The sequence below is a fragment of the Oncorhynchus clarkii genome, chromosome 5 (genome assembly GCF_045791955.1).
Source record: "Oncorhynchus clarkii lewisi isolate Uvic-CL-2024 chromosome 5, UVic_Ocla_1.0, whole genome shotgun sequence".
Taxonomy (NCBI): domain Eukaryota; kingdom Metazoa; phylum Chordata; class Actinopteri; order Salmoniformes; family Salmonidae; genus Oncorhynchus; species Oncorhynchus clarkii.
Genome location: NC_092151.1, coordinates 59,558,128 through 59,586,064, shown reverse-complemented (window position 1 = coordinate 59,586,064; position 27,937 = coordinate 59,558,128). Strand labels below are relative to the sequence as shown.

At 41.2% G+C, this 27,937-nt stretch overlaps 2 protein-coding genes across 3 annotated transcripts; both read right to left on the bottom strand.

The window, feature by feature from the left end:
• Window positions 1-3,275: 3,275 nt before the first annotated feature.
• Window positions 3,276-8,481, bottom strand: LOC139409126 (tax1-binding protein 3-like). The gene is made up of 4 exons (XM_071153861.1): window positions 8,249-8,481; window positions 6,111-6,230; window positions 5,711-5,788; window positions 3,276-5,152 (listed from the first exon to the last, which is right to left on the bottom strand). The coding sequence occupies exons 1-4, from the start codon at window positions 8,285-8,287 to the stop codon at window positions 5,018-5,020; spliced, it is 372 nt and encodes a 123-aa protein (XP_071009962.1). The 5' UTR covers window positions 8,288-8,481; the 3' UTR covers window positions 3,276-5,017.
• Window positions 8,482-24,356: 15,875 nt separating this feature from the next.
• LOC139409121 (hematopoietic SH2 domain-containing protein homolog) lies at window positions 24,357-27,563 on the bottom strand. Of its 2 annotated transcripts, none has more exons than XM_071153853.1 (6): window positions 27,521-27,563; window positions 26,646-26,784; window positions 26,395-26,484; window positions 25,995-26,160; window positions 25,475-25,768; window positions 24,357-25,226 (listed from the first exon to the last, which is right to left on the bottom strand). In XM_071153853.1, the coding sequence occupies exons 2-6, from the start codon at window positions 26,765-26,767 to the stop codon at window positions 24,672-24,674; spliced, it is 1,227 nt and encodes a 408-aa protein (XP_071009954.1). In that variant the 5' UTR covers window positions 26,768-26,784; window positions 27,521-27,563; the 3' UTR covers window positions 24,357-24,671. The 2 variants fall into 2 exon arrangements, with proteins under 2 accessions (XP_071009954.1, XP_071009955.1); XM_071153854.1 differs by having other exon boundaries at window positions 27,471-27,521.
• Between the last annotated feature and the right edge of the window lie 374 nt (window positions 27,564-27,937).

The following is a 27,937-nucleotide window of genomic DNA, read 5'->3' as shown; positions in this document are numbered from 1 at the left end:
GCCACAGTAATTGGTCAACCAATTAAAAGTGTAATCTATTTGCTGTCATTATAAGGATGACTGTGAGGTTGACGATATTTTTAATAGTTGACACATTTTAATCGTTTTTCTATTTTTATTTTTACATCTCATTGGATGTTGTGAACTTGGGAGAGAGATGGGTGAAAAGGTATATAAACCCTGCTCTTATTTCCATGACAACCTGCCTTCCTGCAATTGCTCAGGGTCTGATTTTAGCAGCTCAAGGAAACGATATGTGTAACATTCAACTCCTGACAACCCACACTCCCACCCACACATTGTTTTAGGCCCTCTTCATACACAAGCATTGCCTCAATGCGGATGTTCTAAAACTTTTCCAGAGGGCTTCAGATAACTCCTTGTTCAGAATCCATTGGCTCCTCGTCATCATGTTATTGACATTATAGTATTTTCACTGAAATACCACCATTAAATTCTACAAAGTAGTAAAATAATGGTAAATATTGGAGCTGTAGTGTGGGTGAGGTCATGCGCTGGTATCTGTTTATTAATAGAAAAAGGTGTATACCCTTGAGACATTCAATCATGTGAGCCTTACCATTGTTTCTTCAAACTCAGATATTGTCCTCTTATAGATGTGAATTAGACTGATTTTTATTGTATGACAAAAACAACAAAGGTGATCAACTGTGTTTTTCCCCCGCACAAATAGGAAGCGCATTGGACATATTTGTTGTACCATGAGAATTTGACATTTCTAGAAAAACTGTCCCAGGGGGCCTTTAAATAAGTCAGATGGAGACGTGAATACCATCCATCTCAAAATAGTATGCAATGTTAAGCCTTAGATAAAGTTCAAGCCAAAAGACTTCTTAACGGCTCAATAGGCCATCTTTCTCTGATACTTTTTTTAAAACAAGTAGGCTATGGTCTATCCTCAATTTAGTGTTTAATTAGAATTAAATGTGTGTCTCCTAGTTCTGACCAACTATGAGCAAGGCTCTTTCTCTAGGTTTTTTTTCCATTCACATTGTGAAGGCTCCCACTGGGCAAAAACTGGTTGAATCAACGTTGTTTCCACGTCATTTCAACCAAAAAATACAATGTGATGACGTTGAAGCTACTTGGAAAACTGATTGGATTTGCAAAAAGTAATCAACAGAAGGGCATTTCATCTTTTTTGAACCCAACTTTTAACCTAAATCCAATGACAGAGTGAAATGTTTTGTTGATTTTATGTGGAATTCATGTTAGTTGACATCTCAACCAAATGTATATCAAAACTAGACGTTAAAATGACATCTGCGCCCAGTGGGATGGAATTGTCCAACAACTGAATACTGTTAATTGTATGCTGCATTATTTCACTGTCTTAAGTGGTGAACCATCATCATAACCAATGGCTTGAAAATCATTTTCCCTCAGAACCAGCAGAGATTGGAAGCTATGGTTCCATGATCACATGATTCCAATCTGGTGTCTCCAAAGTGATGGGAGCAGATTGCATCACTATGGAAACACAATTGCCCTGTCACAGCGTGGGAGGTTTGGACCATGTATGATCCACATTTAGCCAGATAATTATGCACTTCTCTGTAGAAAGTAAGGCATGTCATTTGCTGGATAGTATGTGTGATGGGTGATGGCTCTATTGTCTTGCATGAAATCTGAATTGTTAATTAAATCAATGTGATTTTCTCAAGTGTGAAATGGTTGCTTGATCCAATGTAAATCAGTACAGATAAGGAATAAAAAATAAGAAAGTCTCTGGCTTTCAAAAAGTGTCCAGTTTATTAGTAGAATATCAGTATGAATAGTTTCTCAATAAGCTTATTGTTTTGGCATAGTTTTGGTTTGAGTTTACTTCAATGAAATGATTTCCTCTACATGAACAACTACTCTACTACAGTATTATTTATTAGAAGGTGATTATCTCATAATATCCAGTTACCTAGCAACAAGCAAACAAGAAATCTGTGGTCAACCACATCCACTGTAGCCCCACGTAAAATCTCCCTACAGTGTTAAGGCAAGTGGAATGGAGCATGCTTCCCTCTGCAGTAGACCCCCCAAAAAGTCAGTCCCAATGAGACAAACAAAACTCTTACTGATGTCTTCATGTCAACAGACTCACTCTCTCTCTCATAGGGAGAAACACACCCATACAATGTGTGCGTCGCACGCACACAGTTTCCTCATCAATTATTTCTCAAAAGATTTTAGCTAGCATCTCACTGAATCGACCCCCCAGCACTGTTTGTCAGACATCCCAAAAATCGGTCTTCTCACGAAAACTAATGTAGTGTCAGAAAGGTTTGGCCTAGAAACAAATATGACCACACGATCATGATTGTGTCACAGGACTCGATGGTACCACAAGTGTCACGGACTCATCTGAAGGTAAAAAATAAATGGAAGTATGGAGGTACTTTTGTGCCAACAAAAGGGGTTAAATGTGTCCAATTTTAAAAAAATATTTCCTGAGCTTTCTTATATCTCCTAGATATAGGACAGACACTTCAAAACCTTATTCCTTTTGATACATTTGTTGAATGCCTCTTTTGCCATCTATTAAATGTGTTTCTATTGCACCCCCATATAAAATGCCTGAGCACACAGGGAAAGGTCAGGTAATAGATTCGCTGCTTTGAAATGTCATCCGATTACTTTCGAGTTGGTGAAATGAATATATCTACAGTCAATAGTGGTGATAAAGGCCATGCAGATCAAGACAATTTGACAAAATAAAGTACAATGAACAAACAATATTGAAGATCACATCTTTCAATATGACAATAAGAATCGACCTATGAAAATACTGCATCACAAACACACATCTGTTTTTCTATTGATTAATATGCTACATACAATGGTGGATGACGGGGTGATGGTAAGCTGTGGAACTGCCCACACACACCATGAATCTATGCACACACCAGGATGATCCAATTGCTTCAAATCTAACATTCACACTTTTTTCTCCACCACTCGTATGCTCATTAACACCGTTTAATCAGCCGCTGTGAATCTGTGAAGAACAGCTGCTCTTCATGGTTTTAGCTGATGCTGTTTTTGTGAAAAAAAGAACCCAACTTGTTTTGGGATATTTCTTCCAACATCCAGTGCACACTGGGAAGGTAATATCCCTGCTCATATCTTATAACCAAATATGATCTTTTTCTCTATCCATCCCTCTGGGACCTACAGTATGGGTGACTGTCTATGGGTGACAACAACCACAAATGTTGTAAAGTGCCTGACAAACACATAATACCGCAAAAAAGAAAGCAATCTTTCAGTTCATTTTTGATTTATGTTAAAGAACATTCGGAAAGTGTCCAATATACAATCATATGCCAAAATGATCATTCAAAGTTTTTCCTCATATACTTGGAGTAATTATAAAAAAAGATATTTTAAACACAAACGACATATTGATAGAAATCAACTTTATAGAAAATTCATGCAAGGCTACATTTATCAAAAGTTTGGGCAGTCTTTTGAAGTGTTAATTCTTTACAAAAGTGTGTGTAGACTTAGTTACATCACTCTGCCAACGATATACAGTATAATGATAATCTCCCAATTCAAAGAATTCTAGCAAAAACAAAGACATACAAAATATTGAATTAGTAGAACATACTAGGTACTATTGTAATCCACATTACAATATTATTTTACCTTTGATTCATTTTAATTGGAATTGTTAAGATTGGATTACAAAAGTGAGGCATCACTGTGTAAAACATGGCTGAGGCAGTGAAAAAGGATATATTACTGAACTATATAGGAATGGAAAGGAGCATGAATACTAAAACCCTATTGGCGCCATCACGTTTTAGTGGTACTCACTAGAGTGTAATTTGTATTCAAGTGTATTCAAACGTCTAATTTCATTTGATCCTTCAACGTTGGTTCAGCATTCAACTAAAGTGTATTAGCTGCCTGACATCAACCAGCAAGCAACCTAATTAACAATCCAACATGCCACTTTCTCTATATAATCCTGAGAAAGAAGGCACTTAAAGTTGACTATACCCTAGCCTTGATTTCCAGGCAACGATGGCAACACCAAATGAATTATACCCAGAGGGTTGAGAATGAGAAGTAACTGTGTTCCTGCTACACTACCTACAAAAATCCAATCCTCAAATGAGTATTACAGTATTTGGTAGACAAGTACAATTAGAGTATAATGAAATATAAAGTATGCAGTTTGGCTGTGCTTGTTACTTTGGTAGATGCACTGCATGGATAAAGATACCAAAATAAAGATTTATTGTCCAAGCCCGATGAATATTCATTCATTTCGACCAACACAGAGCAGTGTTAAGCACTAAGCGTTCCATTCTTATTAATGCCATACATCAAACATAACAACTCATATAAACAGGAAGCCTCTATGGAATACATACAAATTACCGTAGCAGATAAATGCTATGTGCGTTGTACACATGTGTTTGCAAAGCATCCTCTATCAATCTACAGTTTCTTGGCATTGTTTTCCTTTGGCTTGTAAAGACATCGACTTGAAAACATCAAATGATTAGTTGGCTAAATTAAAAATGACAGATCATTAACTGTAATGAAGTGTACTAATTACTTAATAAGTCATGCTCATGTCAGCTAGTAAAGGCATTAATGATCCCAATAACTTGCACCATATTGGTTCTATAGCGATGTTATAAAAGGGTTGTACCATGTTTGAATTGGGAAAATGTGAGTAGGACTGTAATCAATTTAATTTCAACTCCATCAATTCAGGAAGTGAAAAATCTGAAGGAAAATAAATGCCCATTTTCAATTCTTGAATAGCATTTTCTTTCCACCTCCTAAATTGACAAAATTGATATGGAATTCACCCCAACCTTACAGCTTGCAAGAAAAGCTTTGGAATACTGTGCTCTCGGTCACTGGCATTGTCTGACGTCAGATAGCGAACTCAGTCTGCACGAAAGGACTAGCGTTGCATAGAAGGGACGCCACCTGTCGAAAGACAATGAGGTCACCAAGCTGCTGCTACTGTTTGGAGTCATTACATCATAGAATGTTTGACAGCCTGCTCCAGGGATTTCCTGGTCACCAGTAGCCGCACGACATCTTCATTCTTCTTCGTCAGCCGTTTGCGTGCCTGATCGTGTGTCACCATGGTCATATCCCATCCATTTACCTAGTGGCAACAGACATCAATAATTATAATATTCTTCTTTACAGTAGTTATTATTCCTGATGTGAGGTAAGTATAATATCTGGATTGAATAGTGTACTGGTCTTTTACAGTCACTCGGCAAAGTCCAATCACAACTGAAACTGAGTAAATGGTGCCATCTTGTGGAAATGTATCAATAAAGTAAAAAGTAATCTTGGTTAAAGGTAGACTCAGTGATATGACGTAGATGCAGAAAGTAAACAGCATAGTGGGTCAATTTCCACAACTCAGAGCGTTGAAGCGTGGGGCTTAACTTCTCTGCTGTTTTGGTGCCCTGGCTAGCACGCTGTAACAGCGTGAAGCGAACCCATGCGCAGGCGCAGATACTGTGTGACTGTGTCTTGCATCTCGCTCATTTCAATATCTGTGGTGGTGCCGAGTCTACCTTTAACCCAGAACTAAAATGATGCGTAATTTGGTCAAATGTATGTTTACGTAATTTGTCCAAGAGGGATTAGGGAACAGGTCTCGAGGGCAAAAGTTTGAAACATGCATTTCTACAAATATTTTGAAGTTTACCTGCATTACTTTGTCTCCCATCATCAAGCCTGCAACTTCTGCTGGTCCCTCTGGTGTCACCCGTGTCACATAGATGCCCTGTGATCCCACAGCCACACACAAAAAGACAAAAACAACAATAGAGAAATATATGAAAGTGCATCTACATATAAAATGTATTAACTAACTAGCTTCAATAAACTGGTTTGATTATAGAACTATAAAATGCCACTATTTGAGTAACACTGTATGCTATTGTATAAGATGAGCTACCTGGGTCTGCGGTGTTGCTACCTGAGGCTACAGTTGATGTGTTCAGACCTGCTTCTTTGATACCTTACGACTGATGTTAATGGAGTTTGGCCAGAGCTGAGCTCCCTGAGAACTGACAGGGAGAGTGTTTTCCCTGTTTAACTCGTACCTTGTCTGACTTGTCTTCAGAGAAGGGGTTCTGGCCCGGGTCTTGGTCTATTCCTCCTCCAATGCTGAAACCCAGGATCAAATGTTCACCCTGGCGGAGTTTGCGGATTTCTATCCGTTGCTGTAAAACACATGAACATTGGGAGTCGAGCTTGGAGAGGAAATCATTCAGAACTTTAACAACCATCAAGTAGTTGTTATATTCTCATTCCACCATTGCAATAATAAAAATGTGGTAAATGAATAGAATGTAAAATTGATTGCTGAGCACTGTGTTCCCTTTAAAGAATGTAGAACACTATGGTTATGAATAGGCTGTAGTTCCCCCGAAGGAACAAAGAGAATCCCACTGTCGTGTGAAGTCGAGTGACCGGCTGAAATGGAAGCCCTCTGCCACCAACAGACTGGAGACACAGATTTTTTCTCAGTCTAGCTATCCCCATGGTCCTCAGACAGCTGCCCTCTCATTAGAGCAGATGGAGAGTTCTGGCACATCCAGCTCGCTGCTCTTTACAGCACAAAGCCAGTCTGTGTGATGGTGAATAAGAGGAGCCTCAGCAGTGTGGTTCATAGTGTCAGTGGTTCAAAGTTCTTCCAACCACTGCACTCAGTGGTCAACATGGTCAACAATCATTCAGTGGATCTGAAGTTCTTGGTGATGAGAACATGGAAATACTCATGGAAATGTACAACGCAGGCTGACCATATTAACGGAAAGATCAACCCAAAGTATCTGTGTAACCCATTGTTCACATGACTGACACCAGATTTGTCAAAAAAGATCAACCAGAAAACAGCAGCATACTACGGCATTCAACTTATAGAGTGTATGGAAGATAGCTGTTGCATAAGAGTGGGCAACACATACTAAATCATACAACTAAATAAGATTGGTGTGTGTAGCCTGTAGCCTAAATCACATAATTGTGTCACTAGGCAATTACTCCGTGACTCATGTTTCTTGCTGATGTTAGGAATAAACAGTGTGTTGCGAGGAATCCCATCGAAAGCCTCCTGGCTGATTGTATCAACTGCACCGCTCTCGACCAGAAGGCCCTACAAAGGATGGTGTGGACAGCCAAGCGCATCACTGGGGGTGAGCTCCCAGCCATTGAGGACTTACATGCCAGGCAGTGTCTAAAAAAGGCCCGAAATATTGCCAGAGACACCTACCCGAGACATGGGCTGTTCTCCATGCTCCCGTCCAGCAGACGGTACTGGTGCATCAAGGCTCAGACCAACAGACTGCTAAACAGCTTCTATCCCCTGGCCATAAAACTACTACTGCTGCAAAAATGATCATTGATTGCCATTACCATTAGTATCTATCTATTGTGTTCTGTTGCTGGTCACTATTACTCCTGTAACTCAGCTTTGCACATTCTTGGCATAGGTGGGAATCTATCACTTGTTTTTCAACAGGACAATGACCCAACACACCTCCAGGCTGTGTAAGGGCTATTTGACCAGGGGGAGGGGGGCGCTTGTACCCAAGTTGTCTCAGATAGCTAGGTGACGCCTTCCTCTGAAACACTTCACTTTTATGCAAGTAGCTTAGCGAACAATTTGGCTAATGCTAGCTGCTATCCATAGTGCAGAGATAACAGGCTACTAAATAAATAAAATGTTGCCAAGACAGAACAGTGTAACATTAGCTGGCTAGATTAATTTACTTTAGGTTAATACTAGATTGCGCATATGAAAATGAAATGCATAGCCCATTAAGTGAAATGAAATTCTCCTAAAACTGTTAGCAAGCTAGCTACAGCAGTTTCATTCAATCTAAAAGAAACAAGACTGACAACAAACAGAGAAAGGAGTAAAACGTAGATAGGTAGTTGGATTATCGAACAGCAATGTTTCGAACGAGTTTTACTGCTAGAATGTAACACTTTTACAAGGGTAAATTCGAATAACCAGGTTACATTGTCAAGAGTAGAAACAAGCAAGCATGACCACAATGTTACATTCACTATTGTAAACAGTAATACTACAATGTGAAACCGATTTTTTTTTAAACGAAATACTTCAGGTAGGTATTTATAGTTTGCATCGAGGCACTGCTGGAAAGATTGTAGGCCTGGACAATGGATGCCGTAGCTATTGAATGAAGAGGAACGTTATCATTCCAAAACTTACCACAACAGCAGTAACTGGTTGTCCTGGGATGAAAGACATTGTTTCAGAATGTTCAGACACTTTTGTGTTTCTCCCCGGTTGCAAATAACTCAACGGTCTAAAGTCGTTTTTTCTCCTTTCATTAAATCATACAATACTCGAAGCAACTTGCTAAGCGTGAGTAACAACTAGCAAATGATTCCTGGCATGTAAAGGCAGGGTTGGTGATGTCATACTGCCTTCCGTGGTTAGTCATCATCATGGATCCTGTAATGTCCTGGGACAAGGTTGGGGTGTAGCCCAGAAAAGGGTTAGGCAGGCCCGTTACAGTATTTCTCTTTGTATGATGGGCATACTACCTGCCAATTAAGAAAATAGTTATTCTGTCAAGAGCTTTACTGAATGCCCACTACTTTTTAAGGACTTAATTTAATTGGCAACTGGAAAACTCATGTCATGGAGGATTCATTACCACTAAAATAAATGGTCTTTCTCACAGAATTCTGCTTTGTGTTTGAGTTTGACAGGGCATGCATCTCAAGTTAACTGCCTAAAATCAATGGCCTCTTGGCCTTTTCTCCTGTTCCCCAGTTAGCAAAATGACTCTGGTGCAGCTGTGGGGCACATACTTTGTGTTTTTCTGGACCATATGCCTGGGTCAAATACGGCATCACCATCAGATTAAAAAGGACCTGGCCCACAGAGTGCAGACTGATCAAATTGAAATGTGTGGCCCTCTGTAAAATTGTTCATTGTAAAAGGTGTATATCTGGTGTAAAACGGTTGTAAAATAAAAAGGTCTGGTTCACGTACTGCACAAAGGTTGAGTTCCCACCTGGATTCCCGGACCAGAGGGTGGCTAGATGCACGCTACCACACGGGCCTTATATGGGGATATATTAAACCTGCTACTCCCCAAATCACAGTTAAGTACTCTGCTATCAAATTATGTATTGAAATTAAAGAGAAGAGCAGATGTAGTCAATCAAAAATCTATCTGGTTCATAAAAAGTTGCAACAGGTAACATGGAGCATAGGAAAAAGAGACAGCTTCTGACATGTAGTGCACAAAATGCTAATACACTGAGTATACAAAACATTAGAAACACCTGCTCTTTCCATGACAGACTGACCAGGTGAACCCAGGTGAAAGCTATGATTCTTTATTGATGCCACTTGTTAAATCAACTTCAATCAGTGTAGATGAAGGGGAGGAGACAGGTTAAAGAAGGCTTTTTAAGCCTTGATACTGTTGAGACATGGATTGTGTATGTGTGCCATTCAGAGGGTAAATGGGCAAGACAAAAGATTTAAGTTCCTTTGAACGGGGTATGGTAGTAGGTGCCAGGCGCACCAGTTTGAGTATATCAAGAACTGCAATGCTGCTGGGTTTTTCACACTCAACTGTTTCCCCTGTATGTCAAGAATGGTCCACCACCCAAGACTTCCAGCCAACTTGACACAACCTTGGAAAGCATTAGAGTCAACATGGACCAGCATCCATGTGGAATGCTTTCAACAACTTGTAGAGTCCATGACCCAATGAATTGAGGTTGTTCTGAAAAAGGAGATGCAACTCAACATTATGAAGGTGTTCATAATGTTTTGTACTCATTGTACATAGGTACTATTGACTTGCAGTGGATTGTTGCCACAAATGCATAAAAAGTTAGCATTTGAAACAGTGGCCAGGTAAACAAAACCAAAGCATGGACTGTTGTCATACCTTGTCCATAGACTGCTTACATTCTAATGACATGTGGGTGAGATTTCCTTATTCTTTAGAACCCATAGCGGCCATCTACGGCCATCTAGTCAGTTGCACAACTGAATGCATTCAACCTAAATGTGTCTTCAGCATTTAACCCAACCCCTTTGAATCAGAGAGGTTCGGGGATTGCCTTAACTGACGTCCACGTCTTCAGCGCCTGGGGAGCATTTGTTGTTGGGGTTTAACTGCCTTGCTCAAGGAGAGAACGTCTGATTTTTTTCCCACCTTGCCAGCTCAAGGATTCGAACCAGTGAGCCCAACACTCTTAACCGCTAGATTTCCTGCCGCAAATTATGAAATCGAGGTAATTGAGATGAGTTAACAGCAGATGTAAATTGGGAAAATGTTCAGACCCCTTTTTCCACATTTTGTTACGTTACAGCCTTATTCTAAAATTGATTAAATTGTTTTTTCCCCCTCCAATCATCTTTCCCTCGATCCTGACTAGTCTCCCAGTCCCTGCCGCTGAAAAACATCCCCACAGCATGATGCTGCTACCATGCTTCCCGTAGGGATGGTGCCAGGTTTCCTCCAGACGTGACTCTTGGCATTCAGGCCATATAGTTCAATCTTGGTTTCATCAGACCAGAGAATCTTGTTTCTCATGGTCTGAGAGCCCTTTAGGTGTCTTTTGGCAAACTCCAAGTGGGCCGTCATGTGCCTTTTACTGAGGAGTGGCTTCCATCTGGCCACTCTACCATAAAGGCTGCAGAGATGGTTGTCCTTCTGGAAGGTTCTTCCGTCTCCATAGAGAAACTCTGGAGCTCTTTCAGAGTGATCATCGAGTTCTTGGTCACCTCCCTGACAAAGGCCCTTCTTCCCCGGTTGCAAAGTTTGGCCGGGTGGCCAGCTCTAGGAAGAGTGTTGGTGGTTCCAAACTTCTTCCATTTAAGAAAGATGGAGGCCACTGTGTTGTTGGGGACCTCTCATACTACAGAAATGCTTTGGTACCCTTACCCAGATCTGTGCCTCGACACGGCTTGGTTTTTACTCAGACATGCACTGTCAAATCATGTCCAATCAATTGAACTTACCACAGGTGGTATTTGTTATTTTATTAGGATCCCATTAGCTGATGCAAAAGCATGAAACATGACATAATACAGAACTCCAACCAAGTTGTAGAAACATCTCAAGGATGATCAATGGAAACAGGATCCACCTGAGCTCAATTTCGAGTCTCATAACAAAGGGTCTGAATACTTATGTAAATCAGTTATTTCTGTTTTTTCTTTTTAACACTTTTTCTAAAAAGGCTGTTTTAAATGGATCCTTATGGGGTATCGGTAACCATTTTATAATGAGTATTTAACGAAACAAAATATGGAAAAAGTCAAGGGGTCTGAATATTTTCCGAATGCACTGTATGTTTGAAGTTGTCGATGTTTGATGCATTGAAATTTGGGGAGTAGCTCTCAGATTAGCAAATCCTTTCACGGTCTCTTGGTTGGTACAGGCGAGAGCACATCAACGGTGGAGCTCCAAGGATTGCTCTCTGTCTCATGGAAAGAGTTGCAGTGTTTAGCTGTATATAGTCAGCTAACTAGTTGGTTGTTTTGTAATGTTTCTATGATGTAATTAATATGGAAACGTCCCAAACTGCCTGGTATATCTAGCTAGCTAGTCTGTCAGGAAAGAAAGGTTGTGTGGCAGTAAACTGCGTTTGCGACGCGTCAAACTCAGCTGTCACTTTTACCAGCTAACTAGCCACCGAAATGTAGATTAGAGTAATTATTGTTTATCTGTTATATTATGGTTTGTCATGTTTGCTAGGTACAGATATTCATAGTCTTTACATTGCCTCGTTTTCCTATTATTTGACAGTTTAGCTGTCGTGTTAGGGTAGATGCCCGCGCAGTGATATTTGTTTACATAGCCAGCTAACAAGTTAAAGTTACTTGTTTTGTCCTGTTTCTACCGATGCTATTCATGTGGAAACTGTCCTAGCTTCGTAACTAATCAGCTAACATTGGCAAACTCTGTAGTTAGTCTGTCAGGCAAGAAAACAAGAGTTGATTGAAGGCAACATTGTGCTTCGCTCACTCGCGACGCTGTCACTTGATCGTCACTCCTTCCCCACAAAAACAACCAGCCAACTATACCCATCGAAATACATGAAGAATTATTCTAAACCTGTTTGGCTAAATTTCATGTAGTGTCTTCTTTGTAATCTTTTACTTTCAACATCCAAAATAAATAAACAATAGCTGATGTGTTGAATCTGTAAACAGTTGTGCCACATACTTTAATTGATCATCTAGGTAAAGTAATCTGACCATCGGTTTTGAGGTGTGTGTATCCTATTTATTTATAATATGACCCATCTATGAACATATTCATTAATGTATTTTTGTGTACTCTATCCTGTCTGATTATTCATCAGTCTGACATACATATGCACACCATGAACTGAAAAACAATCTGGCCACTAAAATAGGGCTTCATAAAATAATATTGATTAATTGAAAGTGCTGTATAGCATCATTATGATACTGTGTGTGTATTTGGGGTGACAGGAGAGCCCACCTGCACTCGGCTGGCTTAAACAGGAACAGGATACGACATCAAACAAGATAGATATGGCAGGAGCAGTAGTGCCTTGTATGTCCCGGGTTTCTCTGGTGTAGGCCGGGTTACTGTAAAAGCACTTTGTGACAACTGATGAAATAAAAAATATATACTTGATTGATAGATGGTACATTAAGTACAAGTGATGACCTCCTATTCATCATGTAGGAGGTAGCTGTGCCAACACTGCCACTTTGTTGGGATGTCCACCAACAGAGTGACACACAAAAGGAGAGGAAGGTCATGTCTTCCGTGACCTACTTCCTCAGAGGGAGCAGAGGGAGAGTAGCAGGTTAGAGCCCTCACACACTAGCCCCTTCAGAGAGGACAGAGGGTACGACACGGTCTGCCTCCCCACCTCCTACACACACAAACACACGTCTCCTCCCTCCTCCCTTATTTCTCCCCGTCTTATGAGTAATGGCTGTACCACAAGGAGTGTTGTTGATAGCTCCATGGCTGTGTGCATGCAGTATAAGGGGTGCTCCCCGCTCTGGCCCTTTCCACAGTCACGTTGAACTCTCCCAGCTCTCGACCAACACCTAGAACACTGTCACCAGAGAGACTTCATACACAGCTGCATCTCGGCAGCCCCTACACACACACACACACACACACACACAAACCCAGACACACAAAACTCAATTGAAGTAGCAATCAAGCTAACGCATCATCACATAATAGCCTATAGGCTGTGTATGATGGTTAGCACAGACACACCAACCCTTACTAAAACTGATAGCATGTAGCAAGCCTACTATTAACATTACAGTATATTAATTAATAACAGATTAATAATGAATTAATCATAGATTCATTTATAGATAGTAGATTAAATCAATTAGAAGGCTGAACTGTTATTTTGAAGGGACAGGAAGTGTTGGCTGTGCATTTGAGCAATAACAGACATTCCACATTTAACCCCACCCACTTGTGAAAATCTAAATATCAAATTTTATATGCAAAAGCAAGATGACAAAAACAAACCATTTCTCAATTGTTTCATTTTATTACAAAAAGGAAAAACAAACAACTAAATATCAACAAAAATACAATTTGTTTTGTTCATCTGCCAAAGATGAGACAACAAAAATCAAGGAATTTTTCACATGTAAAAAAACAAAAAATGGTCAGTTTTCACGTTGCCGTTTTACATCGGAAAACCATTGGCCATGATATACACCGATATACACTGGAAGTGAACGTTATTTATAATAAGGGCTACATGGAGAAAATCGGGCCTCTCTAAAATGAAAATGGATGGCCCTCCCTTCAGTAAAATATATTTTAACTAAACCCTCCCTGAACGCTTGAAAAAACAAACAAGTGACCCTCCCCTATACCCAAAATAATAATTAAAACAAAGTGGATAGCAGAGAACATGACTACCATTTATTCTATCTACTTGGACAGACCAGAGCTTTAAACAACTGTTTTGGATCCTGTAAGCATTACAAGACATTACAAGGAATTTTGATAGCACAGAGGGCTGTCAGCCAGAAGGTTGTGGGTTCACAGACCACCGTGGACAAAAGTAGGGGTGGAATCTATCTATCTATTTGCAGGTCCGAGAAAAAAATTGTATTTTAAAAAACACTTCTATAAACAATTCTACATAATTTGACATAGTAGCAGTGTCTTTTTTAATACCACACAAACTACTGAAACTACAGGCTAAAAATGGACAGTGTCACACCCTGATCTGTTTCACCTGTCTTTGCTTTGTCTCCACCCACCTCCAGGTATCGCCCATCTTCCTCCTTATCCCCAGTGTATTTATAGCTGTGTTCTCTGTTTGTCTGTTGCCAGTTTGTCTTGTCAGGTCTTCCCAGTGTGTTTTCCCATCTCCCTGCTTTCTCAAGTTCTGTTCCCTAGTTTTCCCGGTTCTGACCATTCTGCCTGCCCTGACCCTGAGCCTGCCTGCCGTTCTGTACCAGCCTGACTCTGCCATGGAATATGGACCTCTGCCTGCCTTTGACCTGTATTTTCCCTGCCCCCTGTTTGGGTCAATAAACATCTGTGACTCTAGCTGTCTGCATCTGGGTCTTATTCCGAGTTCTGATAGAGAGATATATGCCTGTGTGTTCATCTTATCATATTTCTCCAATGTCAAATCAGTGTGTCTTGTTTGCAATGAAATCTGAGACGCCATTAGCATGGTACTTTCAAAAGCTAGGCCTACCTTTCCTCCCCAGACAGAGTAGGACTACCGATGCTGAAAAATGTAAGCTTTAACTGCTGGCTACCCTTCTTCTTTGGCTTAATCCAACTAGAGAAGGTCACAAGTGTTTCCCTAACAGCTGTCTGGGTTTAAACATCTTCTATTGCACAGAAATCAATTAATAGTGACAGAATTAGATTACTTCCCATGCAAAGTCATTTTTTGGTCTCCTCGGCTATAGAATGTTGTAGCCCAGCCTCTAAATCTCAAAGAAACTAAACAATGATATCCCCATGTGCATCAGAGTTACGTCTTTCCGGGTATTTTACAGCTTGTTTGTAGCATAAACCACCGCGGACCAAAGCGCTGTCATAGATCAATTTATATAAATCGGATCCGTTTTATTTTCCTCCAAATCTAACAAGGGATAGGCCTGTGCTTTTTTCCATTTTCTTTAATAAAAGGTAGGCCTATGGCACACTCTCTCATCAATTCGTCCTGTTTTTAACTTAACAGTCACTGACACAGAGGTAGGCTTTTTAGGGTGGGCGGGCATAAAGCACCCCCTGAGAAACTCTATAATATTTTTTTTAATATTACTTTTCCCCCAAAAGTAGTACATTGAACCTGTATTAGTCCTATATTAGCGAACCAAAACAGCCATCTGTTGCATGGGCAAACATTTTTCTGTTAAACAGGTAGGCCTACCTCTTATTTCTTAAATAGTAAGGAATAGACTCCAACACAAAGCCGTCTAGTTGTGAGTCGCATTCAAATGAAGACGTTGAAATGAATTATGCCTACTTGAATTTGCCTACATTCAGCACCGTGAGCCATGTCCATTTCCATGTCCATTTCCGATTGTGCCTCAGCTGCTGTTTCATGTTTCAGCAACACAATGTAAGTTACTTGAATCTGGCTTATTTTGAGGACAATATCTCTGATAAATACGTCATGGGTAAGAAACAGTTTTTATTCGAATCAATTATAGTTATATCAAACTATCAAAGTTGACCTCTGGTCCTCCTCGTCTTTGCGCTTTCCTTCTCAAACTGAACAGAACATATGCTATAGGCTAATCCGCCTACAAGATATTGCATTTTCTGGACTAGGCCCAAACAACACAAAAATTCGGAAGAAACCTTTGATTCTCTTCCTGAACTGCCCATGAAGGCCTACACAGCACAGCATTGGTTAGGCAGCACAGAAGAAAGGTTTTGATCAGCAAGAGTAGAGCAGGCCGGGGCTCAGGGTTGGAATATCCATTGCCGTGTATAATATATCTTTGTTTTATTTACACCATCCCAGCAGCTATCTGAGAAATATACTGTAACTTTGTGTTTCTTCGAGCATGCAGTTCGTAGCCTATAGATTAAGACCACACTAAATAGCATATAGGTGAACTTGATATTGTGCACCCAGCTGAGAATCAGAGATGAGGGTCGGCATAGGGCACACATCGATATACTGTATAGCCTAACAAGCAGCTCATTCTAAAACACAATGACATGATAAAAAACAAAACTCTCCCCTTGACTGAAATTGAAAAAGCATGACACTCCCCCATTTTCCTCCAGGTACCAATTCTGTACATTTCATCTTTGGTATCTTTGGTACAGCGATAGCGTTAGCTAGCTATCAGATGATGTAACAGGCTACCTGGATAGCTGCTTATTTACAGATTGTAACTATCTGTATGGGTCCCCAAGGTCTGTAGCATAGAGAAATCACACAATGTTATGTCTGCTCTACAGAACAATAGTCTCATTGTTTGAATGTCTGCCACTGAATCAAGAGACAAACACTTCAATCACAGACTGACCTTTTCCATTAGACCAACTTCTCCTGATGCACTTACTTGCACTGCTACCTTGGCTGCATCTCAACATCATCATCGTATCCTTTTAATATTTTTCTCAGGTAATTTTGCCTTAACCTGTCTAGGTTTTTCATATCACTGTAGTTGAAGGACAGTCACTAAAACATTGGCCTCTCACTAAAACTAACATGAATACTATTGACTGTGGCTAAATCTCCCTACCACATACACTCACCCAGTATATATTGGCTAACTATTTAGCAGTCTTATGGCTGGGGGGTAGAAGCTGTTCAGGAGCTTTTTGGTTCCAGACTTGGTGCTCCAGTACCGCTTGCTGTGTGGTAGCAGAGACGACAGTCTGTGACTTGGGTGGCTGAAGTCTTTGACAATTTTGAGGGCTTTCCTCTGACACCGCCTGGTATAGAGTTACTGGATGGCAGGGAGCTTGGCCCCAGTGATGTACTGGGCCGTACGCACTACCCTCTGTAGCGCCTTGCGGTCGGATGCAGTGCAGTTTCCATACCAAGCATTGATGCAGCCAGTCAATATACTCTCAATGGTGCAGCTGTAGAACCTTTTGAGGATCTGAGGGCCATGCCAAATCTTTTCAGCCTCCTGAGGGGGAAGAGGCGTTGTCGTGCCCTCTTCACGACTGTGTTGGTGTGTTTGGACCATGATAGGTCCTTAGTGATGTGGACACAACAGAACTTGAAGCTCTCGACCTGCTCCACTACAGCCCTGTTGATTTTTCCTGTGGTCTACGATCAGCTCCTTTGTCTTGCCCACGTTGAGGGGGAGGTTGCTGTCCTGACACAACACTGCCAGGTCTAACTTCCTTAAAGACTGAATCATCATCATCGGTGATCAGGCCTACCACCGCCCTGTTGTCGGAAAAGTTAATAATGGTGTTGGTGTCATGCACGGCCACGCAGTCGTGGGTGAACAGGGAGCACAGGAGGGAACTAAGCACGCACCCCCGAGGGGACCCCATCATTGTCTCCTTTTCTGTGCAGGTTTTTCATATCAGTGTAGTTGAAGGACAGCATGGCCTGTCACTAAATACACTGGCCTCGCACTAAAACTAATATTAATACTATTGACTGTGGTTAATCTCCCTACCACAGTCACTCCCCTCGTATGTATTTGTACAGTGACGCTAACACAAATGTAATAATAATATTTGGCTCTATACTCACAGCATGTTTCCTATGGGTATTTTCATACATATCTGTTTTTACCGTTTAGAAATTGAAGCACTTTCTGTCTAGTGCCCCAATTTGAAGAAGCCACATGTATTTGGACCAATTCACCCAAAGTGTATAAAGTAGTCAAAAGATTAGTATTTGGTCCCATATTCCTAGCTTGCAATGACTATATCAAGCCTGTGACTCTACACACTCTTTGGATGCATTTGCAGTTTGTTTTGGGCTGTTTTTCCCAATAGAAACTGAATGATGACTGGAATCATTTTCTGTCTACAGTAAAATGTTTCTGAACTATACTGCCTACCAAGCAAAAAGGCAGTAACTGCTCAGTGTGAAACTGAGCAAAATGACTTTTATTTACCTTGGTTTCACAGTAACTTTATGCAGTTACTGCTAACATGACCCCCATTTTCTCCAAAACACAATACAATAGAGTCAGGATATGAAACGTCTGTTGTCGGGAGAAGGAGAAGATCAAAGGTGCAGCGTGCTAAGTATTCATAATACCTTTTAATCAATACGAATACTAGAACCAAAAAAAACTAAAACGACAAACGAACAGTTCTGCAAGGTACAAAACAGAAAACAACTATCCACAACCCATAGTGGGAAAACGGGCTGCCTAAGTATGGTTCTCAATCAGAGACAACGATTGACAGCTGCCTCTGATTGGGAACCATACCAGGCCAAACACCTAGAAATATAACACACAGAACAAAACATAGAAAGCCCACCCCAACTCACGCCCTGACCAAACTAAAATAGAGACATAAAAAAGGAACTAAGGTCAGGATGTGACAGGATACTTGTCCATATGATTAAGCATGTATTTAATGTAGCAAAAATTACATTAACTAATTTCCGACCAAATGAGCAGTTACTGCCTTTTTGCTTGTTAGGGCAGTATATTATAATGCCACGATTCAGAAAAATCAGAAATAATGATGAGTGAGAAGGTTACAGAGGCTACAACAAAACATGCTAACCTCCATCACCATTACCAATAACAGGGGAGATTAGCATTTTTGTGGGGGGTATGATCTTTGTGTAACTTTCTCACTTTTTATCTTTCACAATTTATTCATGATTATCCATAATAATGGTATCATCCACATTAACGTCGACGTGTTCAGAAACATCCTTTCCTTATTTCCTTTCCTATCTCCCATAAAAAAATATGACAGTCCGCACTTTTCTTAATCTAACAGTCTCTTTGCTCTTGTCCATCCCACCAGATTCCTCAAGACCTTGCAAGACCCAGACCCCAGCAGACACCACCACAAGAAAACCCAAGGATTCATCAGACGCACAAGGGAGAGATGGGTCCATCCTACGCCGAGGATAGACACATATCCCCTGTCTCTCCTTCTTATCTAGGTGGGCAACGATACCTCACTCGCTCATGTTTCAGTGTCAGCTGGTGGAGGGAGAGATGGGGAGGATGTGTCCATCCGTTGCATAGGAAAGATACATCTTCCCAATCTCTCCTCCTGGTGGGCAGCAATATACTTCACTCTAGTCCACCTCATTGTGTTATAGTGAAATGCCCCTCAGCGTTAATTCAGGAAATGCTCATCAAGCATGGAACAGAAAATAATCATCATACACCTCATAGTGGAATGCTGCAGAATATGTGATCAAAGAAGGCCTTTTGCCGTCTAAGGATCAACAAGGTCTCCAGAGCCTGGAAACTAAACTTCAGGGGGCCGACTTCAAACTGAAACTGGTGAGTTTCATTCCACTTTGCATGTCATGCTCTTTTTGAGAGATTCAATTTTACAGCATTCCATTTACCTGTTACAACTACATTTCACATATTTCCAACCAGTTGTGCTCTTGTTCTGCTGCTGTCCGGAATAATCCCAAAACATCTAAAGTACAGTGGAGTCAGTCATGAAGAGGTGGTTGCAGCTGGCAGCAGACCGGGAAGGAGGAAGGAGGAGACGAGCAAGGGGTGTGGAGGCACCTGTGCCATGATGGACTTGGGTAGAGGGGTGTATTTGAGGGTGGAGAATTGTATGGAGTGAGGGATGGTATGTCCTAGCTGGAGAGATTGGGAGGATGTGTCCATCTGACACCGAAAAGCGACACCTTCCCTGTCCCCTTCTCCTGTGGGGCAGCCATACCTCACTCACTCATGCTTCAGTACCAGCTGGGGAAGAGAGATGTGGAGGATGTGTTCATCCGAAGCTGAGGATAGACACATCTTCCTTGTCTCTCCTTCCAGCAGCTCGGAAAATATATACCAACCTTATCAAATTCAGGTAGAATTCTCAGGTTTTGACCTCCTGTTGAAGTGTTTGTCATTTGAGTATGACTATCCCTTTAATTACTGTTTCCCCTTCCTACTTACACTGGGCTCACAAATAGTTAATACAACACAATAGTGCAAAAAATAAAAATAAAATACAGAAAACAATTAACCCTATCAACACCAGTGGGCTTCACATGGGAAGGGGAAACAGTAATTAACCCTTTAGACCCCAATAGAATTCTAGAATGCTGCTGTAGAATGCTGCTTTATTAGAATGGTGGCGGGAGGGGATTGCCGCGGTTCTTACGGCTCCTGACAAATTTTGATATTTTGTGTGTTTTTAACTTTTTTTGCCATCGTTTCCTATGACCGAAAACAGCTTTTGGACATCAAAACAGCGATTTCTCACCTCGATCTGGACAAGGATGTTTTCTTTAATGAGTCGTACGGAAAGGATATAATGTTCTTCCCGGACCAGGCCCAAAACCCTGTCATTCGTAAGAAGAGGAGGTGCCGCTCCAGGGGTCGACAAGCCGGATGCCTGGCGAGACTGCATCGGCAAATGGATAATCCGCCTCTACCCCCCGCTCCACTGGTGAACGTGCAATCACTGGAGAATAAACTGGATGTACTTCGTTCGAGACTCTCCTATCAACGGGATATTAAAAACTGTAATGTCCTATATTTCTCTGAGTCCTGGCTGAACAAGGACATGGATAATATACAGTTAGCTGGGTTTTTCGTGCATCAACAAGACAGAGCAGCAGCCTCCTGTAAGATTGGGGGGTGATTTATTTTTCTTTATCAACAACAGCTGGTGTGCTCTAATATTAAGGAAGTCTCAAGGTTTTGCTCGCCTGTTAGTACTTCATGATAAACTGTAAACCACACTATTTACCAAGAGAGTTTTCATGTATCTTCTTCATGGCTGTCTATTTACCACCACATACTGATGCTGGTTCTAAGGCTGCACTCAGCGAGCTGTATAAGGTCATAAGTAAACAAGAAAATCCTCCTCTTAGTGGCCGGGCACTTTAATGCAGGATAACTAAAATCCGTTTTACCTCATTTCTACCAGTATGTCAAAAAACTCTAGACCACCTTTACTCCACACACAGAGATGCGCACAAAGCTCTTTTGCACTCCACCCACAAGAGCCATAGTGAGGTCAGGCACTGATGTTGGGTGATTAGTCCTGGCTCGCAGTTTACATTCCAATTCGTCCCAAATGTGTTCGATGGGGTTGAGGTCAGGGCTCTGTGCAGGCCAGTCAAGTTCTTCCACACCGATCTCGACAAACCATTTCTGTATGGACCTCGCTTTGTGCACAGGGGCATTGTCAGGCTGAAACAGGTAAGGGCCTTCCCCAAACTGTTGCCACAATGTTGGAAGCACAGAATCATCTAGAATGTCATTGTATGCTGTAGCGTTAAGATTTCCTAGCCCAAACCATGAAAAACAGCCCCAAACTTTACACTTGGCACTATGCATTGGGGCAGATAGCGTTCTCCTGGCATCTGCCAAACCCAGATTCATCCATCGGACTGCAATATGGTGAAGCGTGAAATATTACTCCAAAGAATGCGTTTCCACTGCTCCAGAGTCCAATGGCAGCGAGCTTTACACCACTCCAGCCGATGCTTAGCATTGCACATGGTGATCTTAGGCTTGTGTCGGCTGCTCGGCCATGGAAACCCATTTCATGAAACTCATGAAACAGTTATTGTGCTGAATTACTTCGAGGCAGTTTGGAACTCGGAAGTGAGTGTTTCAGCCGAGGACAGAAGATTTGTACTGTGCATGATGCTTAGCACAGAGACACACAAACCCCTTACTAACTTTGATAGCATGTAGAAAAAGCCTACGATGTATGTTACAGTAGATGCATTAATAACAGATTAATAATGAATTAATAATACATTAATTCATAGTAGATTAATAGAAAAACGTTAGAAAGAGTTAACTCTTATTTTGAAGGGACAGGAAGTGTTGGCTGTGCATTTGGCCAATGACAGACATTCCACATGTAACCCCACCCATTGCAATTCGAAATATCAAGTTGTTTTTTATATGCATAAATCGAGATAACAAAAAACTAACCATTAAAAAAAAAAGAGAGAAAAAAATGCACAAAAAGCCAATTGTTTTGTTCATGTTCTGAAAACGAGATGACAAAAATCAAGGCGTTTCTCGTTTTGAAAAAAACCAACAGTTTTCACGTTGCTGTTTTACATCGGAAAACCATTGGCCACGATATACACGGAACCCCACCTCCCCTAACCCCGTTTGTCTGTACAATAATTTGGAAGGGGTGCTTTCAGGACCACTGCAAGCCAGATTCTTAAATACAATTACATTTTCATTTACTCAACCTGTTGTCTAGGTGATTAGTCATTATGCAGATGGAATTTGTGACAAAATGTACACAGGAAATAATTATTAAACATACTTTTTTAAAACGATGGTAGTGCTTTCAGCTTTCTATCACCTGCATGTGCAGACGACATACAGGGTATTCGGATAAGTTTTCAGGCCCCTTGACTCCTTCCACAATTTTTTACATTACAGCCTTATTCTAAAATTGATTAAATTGTTTTCCCCCCTCATCAATCTACACACAATACCCCATAATGACAAAGCAAAAACAGGTTTTTATACATTTTTGCAACTAATACATTGTTTTTTAAATATCACATTTACATAAGTATTCAGACCCTTTACTCAGTACTTTGTTGAAGCACCTTTGGCAGCGATTACAGCCTTTACTCTTCTTGGGTATGACACTACAAGCTTAGCACGCCAGTATTTGCAGAGTTTCTCCCATTATTCTCTGCAGATCCTCTCAAGCTCTGTGAAGTTGAATGGGGAGCGTCACTGCACAGCTATTTTCAGGTCTCTCCAGAGATGTTAGATCGGGTTCTCTGCTCTGGCTGGCTGTGTGCTTAGGGTCGTTGTCTTGTTGAAAGGTGAACCTTCACCCCAGTATTCAAGGGTCGCTCTGTACTTTTCTCCGTTCATCTTTCCCTTAATCCTGACAAGTCTCCCATTCTCTGCCGCTGAAAAACATCCCCACAGCATGATGCTGCCACCATCAGACTTCACCGTAGGGATGGTGCCTGGTTTCCTCGAGACCTGACGCTTGGCATTCAGGTCAAAAAGTTCAATCTTGGTTTCATCAGACCAGAGAATCTTGTATCTGGTGCCTTTTGGCAAATTCCAAGCAGGCTGTCATGTGCCTTTTCCTGAGGAGTGGCTTCGGTCTGGCCACTCTATCATAAAGGTGGAGTGCTGCAGAGATGGTTGTCTTTCTGGAAGGTTCTCCCATCTCCACAGAGGAACTCTGGAGTTCTGTCAGAATGACAATTAGGTTCTTGGTCACCTCCCTGACAAAGGCCGTTCTTTCACGATTGCTCAGTTTGGCCAGTTGGCCAGCACTAGGAAGAGTGCCAAGCATCACATCTGAAGGAACCCAGGCACCGCTCATCACCTCGCCAATACCATCCCTACGGTGAAGCATGGTAGTGGCAACATCATGCTGTGGGGATGTTTTTCAGCTGCAGGGACTGATGAACGGAGCAAAATACAGAGAGATCCTTGATGAAAACCTGCTCCGGAGCACTCAGGACATCAGACTGGGGCAAAGGATCCCTTCCAACAGGACAATGACCCTAAGCACACAGCAAAGACAACACAGGAGTGGCTTCAGGACAAGTCTCAATGTCCTTGAGTAGCCCAGCCAGAATCCGGACTTGAACCTGATTGAACATCTCTGGAGAGACCTGAAAATAGCTGTGCAGCGACACTCCCCATCCAACCTGACAGAGCATGAGAGGATCTGCAGAGAAGAATGGGAGAAACTCCCTAAATGCAGGTGAGCCAAGCTTGTAGCGTCATACCCAATTAGACTCGAGGCTGCAAACGCTACCAAAAGGTGCATGAACAAAGTACTGAGTAAAGGGTCTAAATAATTACAGTATGTAAATGTGATAGTTTTTCATTTTTAATACATTTGCAAAAATGTCTAAAAACCTGTTTTTGCTTTGTCATTATGGAATATTGTGTGTATATTGAGGAAAAACAATTTAATCAATTTTAGAATAAGGCTGAAATGTAACAAAATGTGGAAGAAGTGAAGGCATCTGAATACTTTCCGAATGCACCCGAATGCCCACGTTGTCACTTGATTCTCCCGATTGACTCACTCACATTCATCTGGTCAAACCAGTTAGACCAGCACCTATCTCTGAGAGCACACTTCCCTATTACATTGTTAATAACAGATCAGCATTTGACTGCCATCTCTTGCAGAAACAAAGTTGTATCACATAACTGGATGGACAATTGAAACAGGTATTTGCCATGGTTGTATTTTAATGAAAATAATACATAGATGTCTAACATAATTCCTCACATCAAATTAAATAAAACAAAAGTATTTTCACATTTTCACATACATAGCACTGTAAAAAAACATTGGATATTGTCTAATCACTAACCAGAGCTGGTTGCAGACATAAATAGTTCTCAATGTTACATTGTAAAAGAGATTCTAGACATATCCAGTTAAACTAGAAAATCTTCAGACTAACTTTAACTCATCAGTGCCTTCTCAAAATGCATGTGTCCGTTTGGCCACCCAGCCATCCTGAGGGTAGAGAAGTGGACATTAGTATCCTGGGGCAAAAGGAGGAGGGTTCAGATACTCTGGCAGTAACCCACAGTCCGTGGGTCTAACAGCGGTGGCAGCAGTGATGGGTGGAAGGCCATTGTCAATCTCTCCTGGTAGCATCTGATACTCGTTATCAGCAGCTGTATCAATGTCCCTATCTCTAGCCTCCACGGCTGTGAGTTTCCCCTGGTCTTGCCCCTGCTCATCCTCCACACTAATCTCTGCATACATGTGCTCCTGAGAGGCACTTCTCTTCTTATGGAACTTCCTCCTGAAGTAGCTCAGGTTGCTGACCACGGACTTTACATCTTGATTCTTCTGTTGGTTGGAGTTTGGGTCCTGGTGGTGTGTGTTTGGTCGGGTCTGTGGTCTGCCTGTACCCACAGTCCTGGGTTCTGTGGGACCTTTAGATGTTGTGCTGCTCTGGTCCGTGTCCTTTCTCTGTGGTAGAGCAGGGCCTCTGGCAGGTAACTCAGGAGGTTGGTCCGCCTGGGCCGTGGTGACTACATGCATTTTCCTGGGCAATGGCACTGGTTTAGCAGTATGATCTACCTGGAATGAAAATAATAAATTCCGTATAAGAGTACAGTCTAACCTTAGTTGGCTTAACCTACAATGAAATATGTAGGTATTTAGTTTTTTTTAGACCCAGAGTTAGGAAACCTCAATATTATGGCAATGTAGGCCTACAACACATTTGCAATAGCATTATCTCACCATTCAAAGTATGAAAATAAAGATTTAGCCCTATCCCCCAACAAACACATACTGTAAACACTATGATAGTCCAGCGTCTTTACCATGCTTGGGGTTTGGAAGCTCAGTGTGTTTAACTCAGTCTCCAGGCAGGGGTAGAGTCTGGGAGAAGGGGTGTTTGGAGATACAGGTGGTTTGCTAGTGTTTGGAGGTGGGCCGGCAGGGTCACTCAATGTGCTGGGACGATGTGGGAGGGCAGGTGGAATGTCCTCAGCTACTTTCAGATGAGTACTACTGTGCATGTGTGGGGGGTTATTTGGCAACACACCATGATTAGGGTTCATGGCTGGTCTTTTGGGGAATAACAGTTCTGCATAATCAGTCTTGTCCTTTGATACCTACAACAAGAAGTAGATGAAGGGGAAGAATGTTGAGTCAAACACACGTCAATTCACTAATATATCCACAACAGTGTACAGAATACAGCACAGTGTACCGTACCCGGACCACTGTGTGTTTATGCTATATCAAACCAACTCAATTCAAGCCTATAGCGTACTGGTGTGTATACAAAATAAACAATACGGTCGTTTGTAGTTTACTGAATCAAGTATAGTACCTCACCTGTCCACAAGCTACAGTCAGCAGCTCATTGAAAGGCATGATAGGCACCCTGCGGTGAAAGTTCACCAGGTCTTGCAGTGAGCTGTGATGCATGTCCTCTCCTACAATAATGTAGCGATTGTCCTTCAGCACATCGATCATGAAGTGCCTGCACCGATCAGTGGCACTAGATGTACAGGGAATTTATTTTGATAAGGAAATGCAGATGGACTTTGAACTACACCGTTGAATAGAACATGACGTTTCAGAGTGGGTAGTATGTGGCATTGACGTAGAATAGGATAAAAGCTATGGAAACAGAACACACCAATATGCTTATTGTCATCAGCTGAACAAACAACCAATCTAATGATGCCTCACCTGGAGTTGTCTATCTCATGTACAAAGCACAGAGGCTTACCGATAGGAGAGTGTGTATCCTATCCTGCTTTCACTGACACGGATCAGGAAGTAGCCTGTGGGATTGGACAGGAGCATTTCCTCAGCAACCCTGCGGTGAATAAACACTACGACGTTAGAACAAACTTAGTGCCCTACTGTAAGACAATAACAGTCAAAGCATACAGTATATCCTTCACCACAAGCCACACATTGGTCTCATCTATGTTGTTTATCAGGGAAAAGAAACAGACACACAATTTGAGAACTTACTTCCTGGAAATAATGCCATGGAACCATTCTGGAACTACCCCATTCCTGATGACACAGTCCAGTTGGAACTCAGTGAACCAGGAAAGGGCGTCATGTCTTCCCTGAGTCTGTGTTCCATCCATACCCCCCCAGTTGTGTCCTGGTAACATACAGTAAAGAATGATGTCAGTAAGCACCCCTCATTCTCTAATGTTATTCCATTGCCAGTTTGACATGTCAACAATTTTTTTTTTTTTTAAAGGACAGTAAACACATTTGGTATAAATGACAGATTTAATGTCCAGTTATAAACTGTAAGAAGGTAAAAGATGTAATCACCCTAATTTCAAAGAGCACTTCGCTATTGCTCTGATTGTTCCTCTATAATTTGCAGTTTCTGAATTCAAAGAGGAAGACCATTCAGCTGGCTGGTTGATACACTTATTTACATTAGGGCAACAAAGACATTTATGCTGCCAAATATTTAGTAGCACTAATACACCTTCGATTAGTATTACGTATATCTTCAACTACATTTAAACTGAGACACAAAGTGAAATAGCTTCATATACATGATACATTGTTGGCCTCAATGGAAATCTTTTTTTTACTCTGCTCTTAATATTCAAATATTATTTAGACAAGTGGGTAAAACCAGATACAAAGAATGCATCCAAATGAGTACAATACTAAAACTATAGTAATACCCGAGTAATTAGGCCTACTAACTATACATCTGCATACCACATTGTCTAACAAAACAAATACTCTGCTTTGAAAATGTACATAATAAGAAAAGTTGTCCAATCCCACAAATAAAACGAACATTACATTTTGTCTACGCACCTGTTGTGGCCAGTTACAATTTTAGTCACATTTTCAAAAAAGCAATTTACCTCATGAGGAGCAACTCGAAACTGAAGCTTTGCTCTGTTCACACACCTTTACAAGTTAGCTCCTGTGCGGGAAAAGGGTGGAGATATTTTTTCCCAAGCGTGAATCTGGTAGGTCTATCGTCGTAAAATAGCCTTGCCTAGCCTCAATACCAATTACAGCTTTATCAAGCTAATTTAAACATTTCATTTTAATTATATAGGAGTAGTCCTCTTCAATATATACGATTGATAAGATATACAGCACAGGTGCAATCGAAAGTAAGAAAAATAAAAACGACAGTTTCGTTGTGGTCGATCTTGGGATATAAATATCTGACATTTCTGCATGGCTAACGTTTCCCTTAATATTATAGAAAGGAATTAATTGGGACAACAATTGATGGTAGCCTAATAAGTTGTAAGTAAATTGAGAAACTG

Bases quoted from the DNA above. Each gene is read 5' to 3' on its own strand.
- LOC139409126 (XM_071153861.1), bottom strand. From the start codon at position 8,287: ATGTCTTTCATCCCAGGACAACCAGTTACTGCTGTTGTG. The intron at 6,231-8,248 runs GTAAGTTTTGGA...TGTGTTTTACAG, and splicing joins AACCAGTTACTGCTGTTGTG to CAACGGATAGAAATCCGCAA. The intron at 5,789-6,110 runs GTACGAGTTAAA...GTGGGATCACAG, and splicing joins CTGAAGACAAGTCAGACAAG to GGCATCTATGTGACACGGGT.
- LOC139409121 (XM_071153853.1), bottom strand. From the start codon at position 26,767: ATGGATGGAACACAGACTCAGGGAAGACATGACGCCCTTTCCTGGTTC. The intron at 26,485-26,645 runs GTAAGTTCTCAA...TATTCACCGCAG, and splicing joins CATGGCATTATTTCCAGGAA to GGTTGCTGAGGAAATGCTCC. The intron at 26,161-26,394 runs GTAAGCCTCTGT...CTGTACATCTAG, and splicing joins GGATACACACTCTCCTATCG to TGCCACTGATCGGTGCAGGC.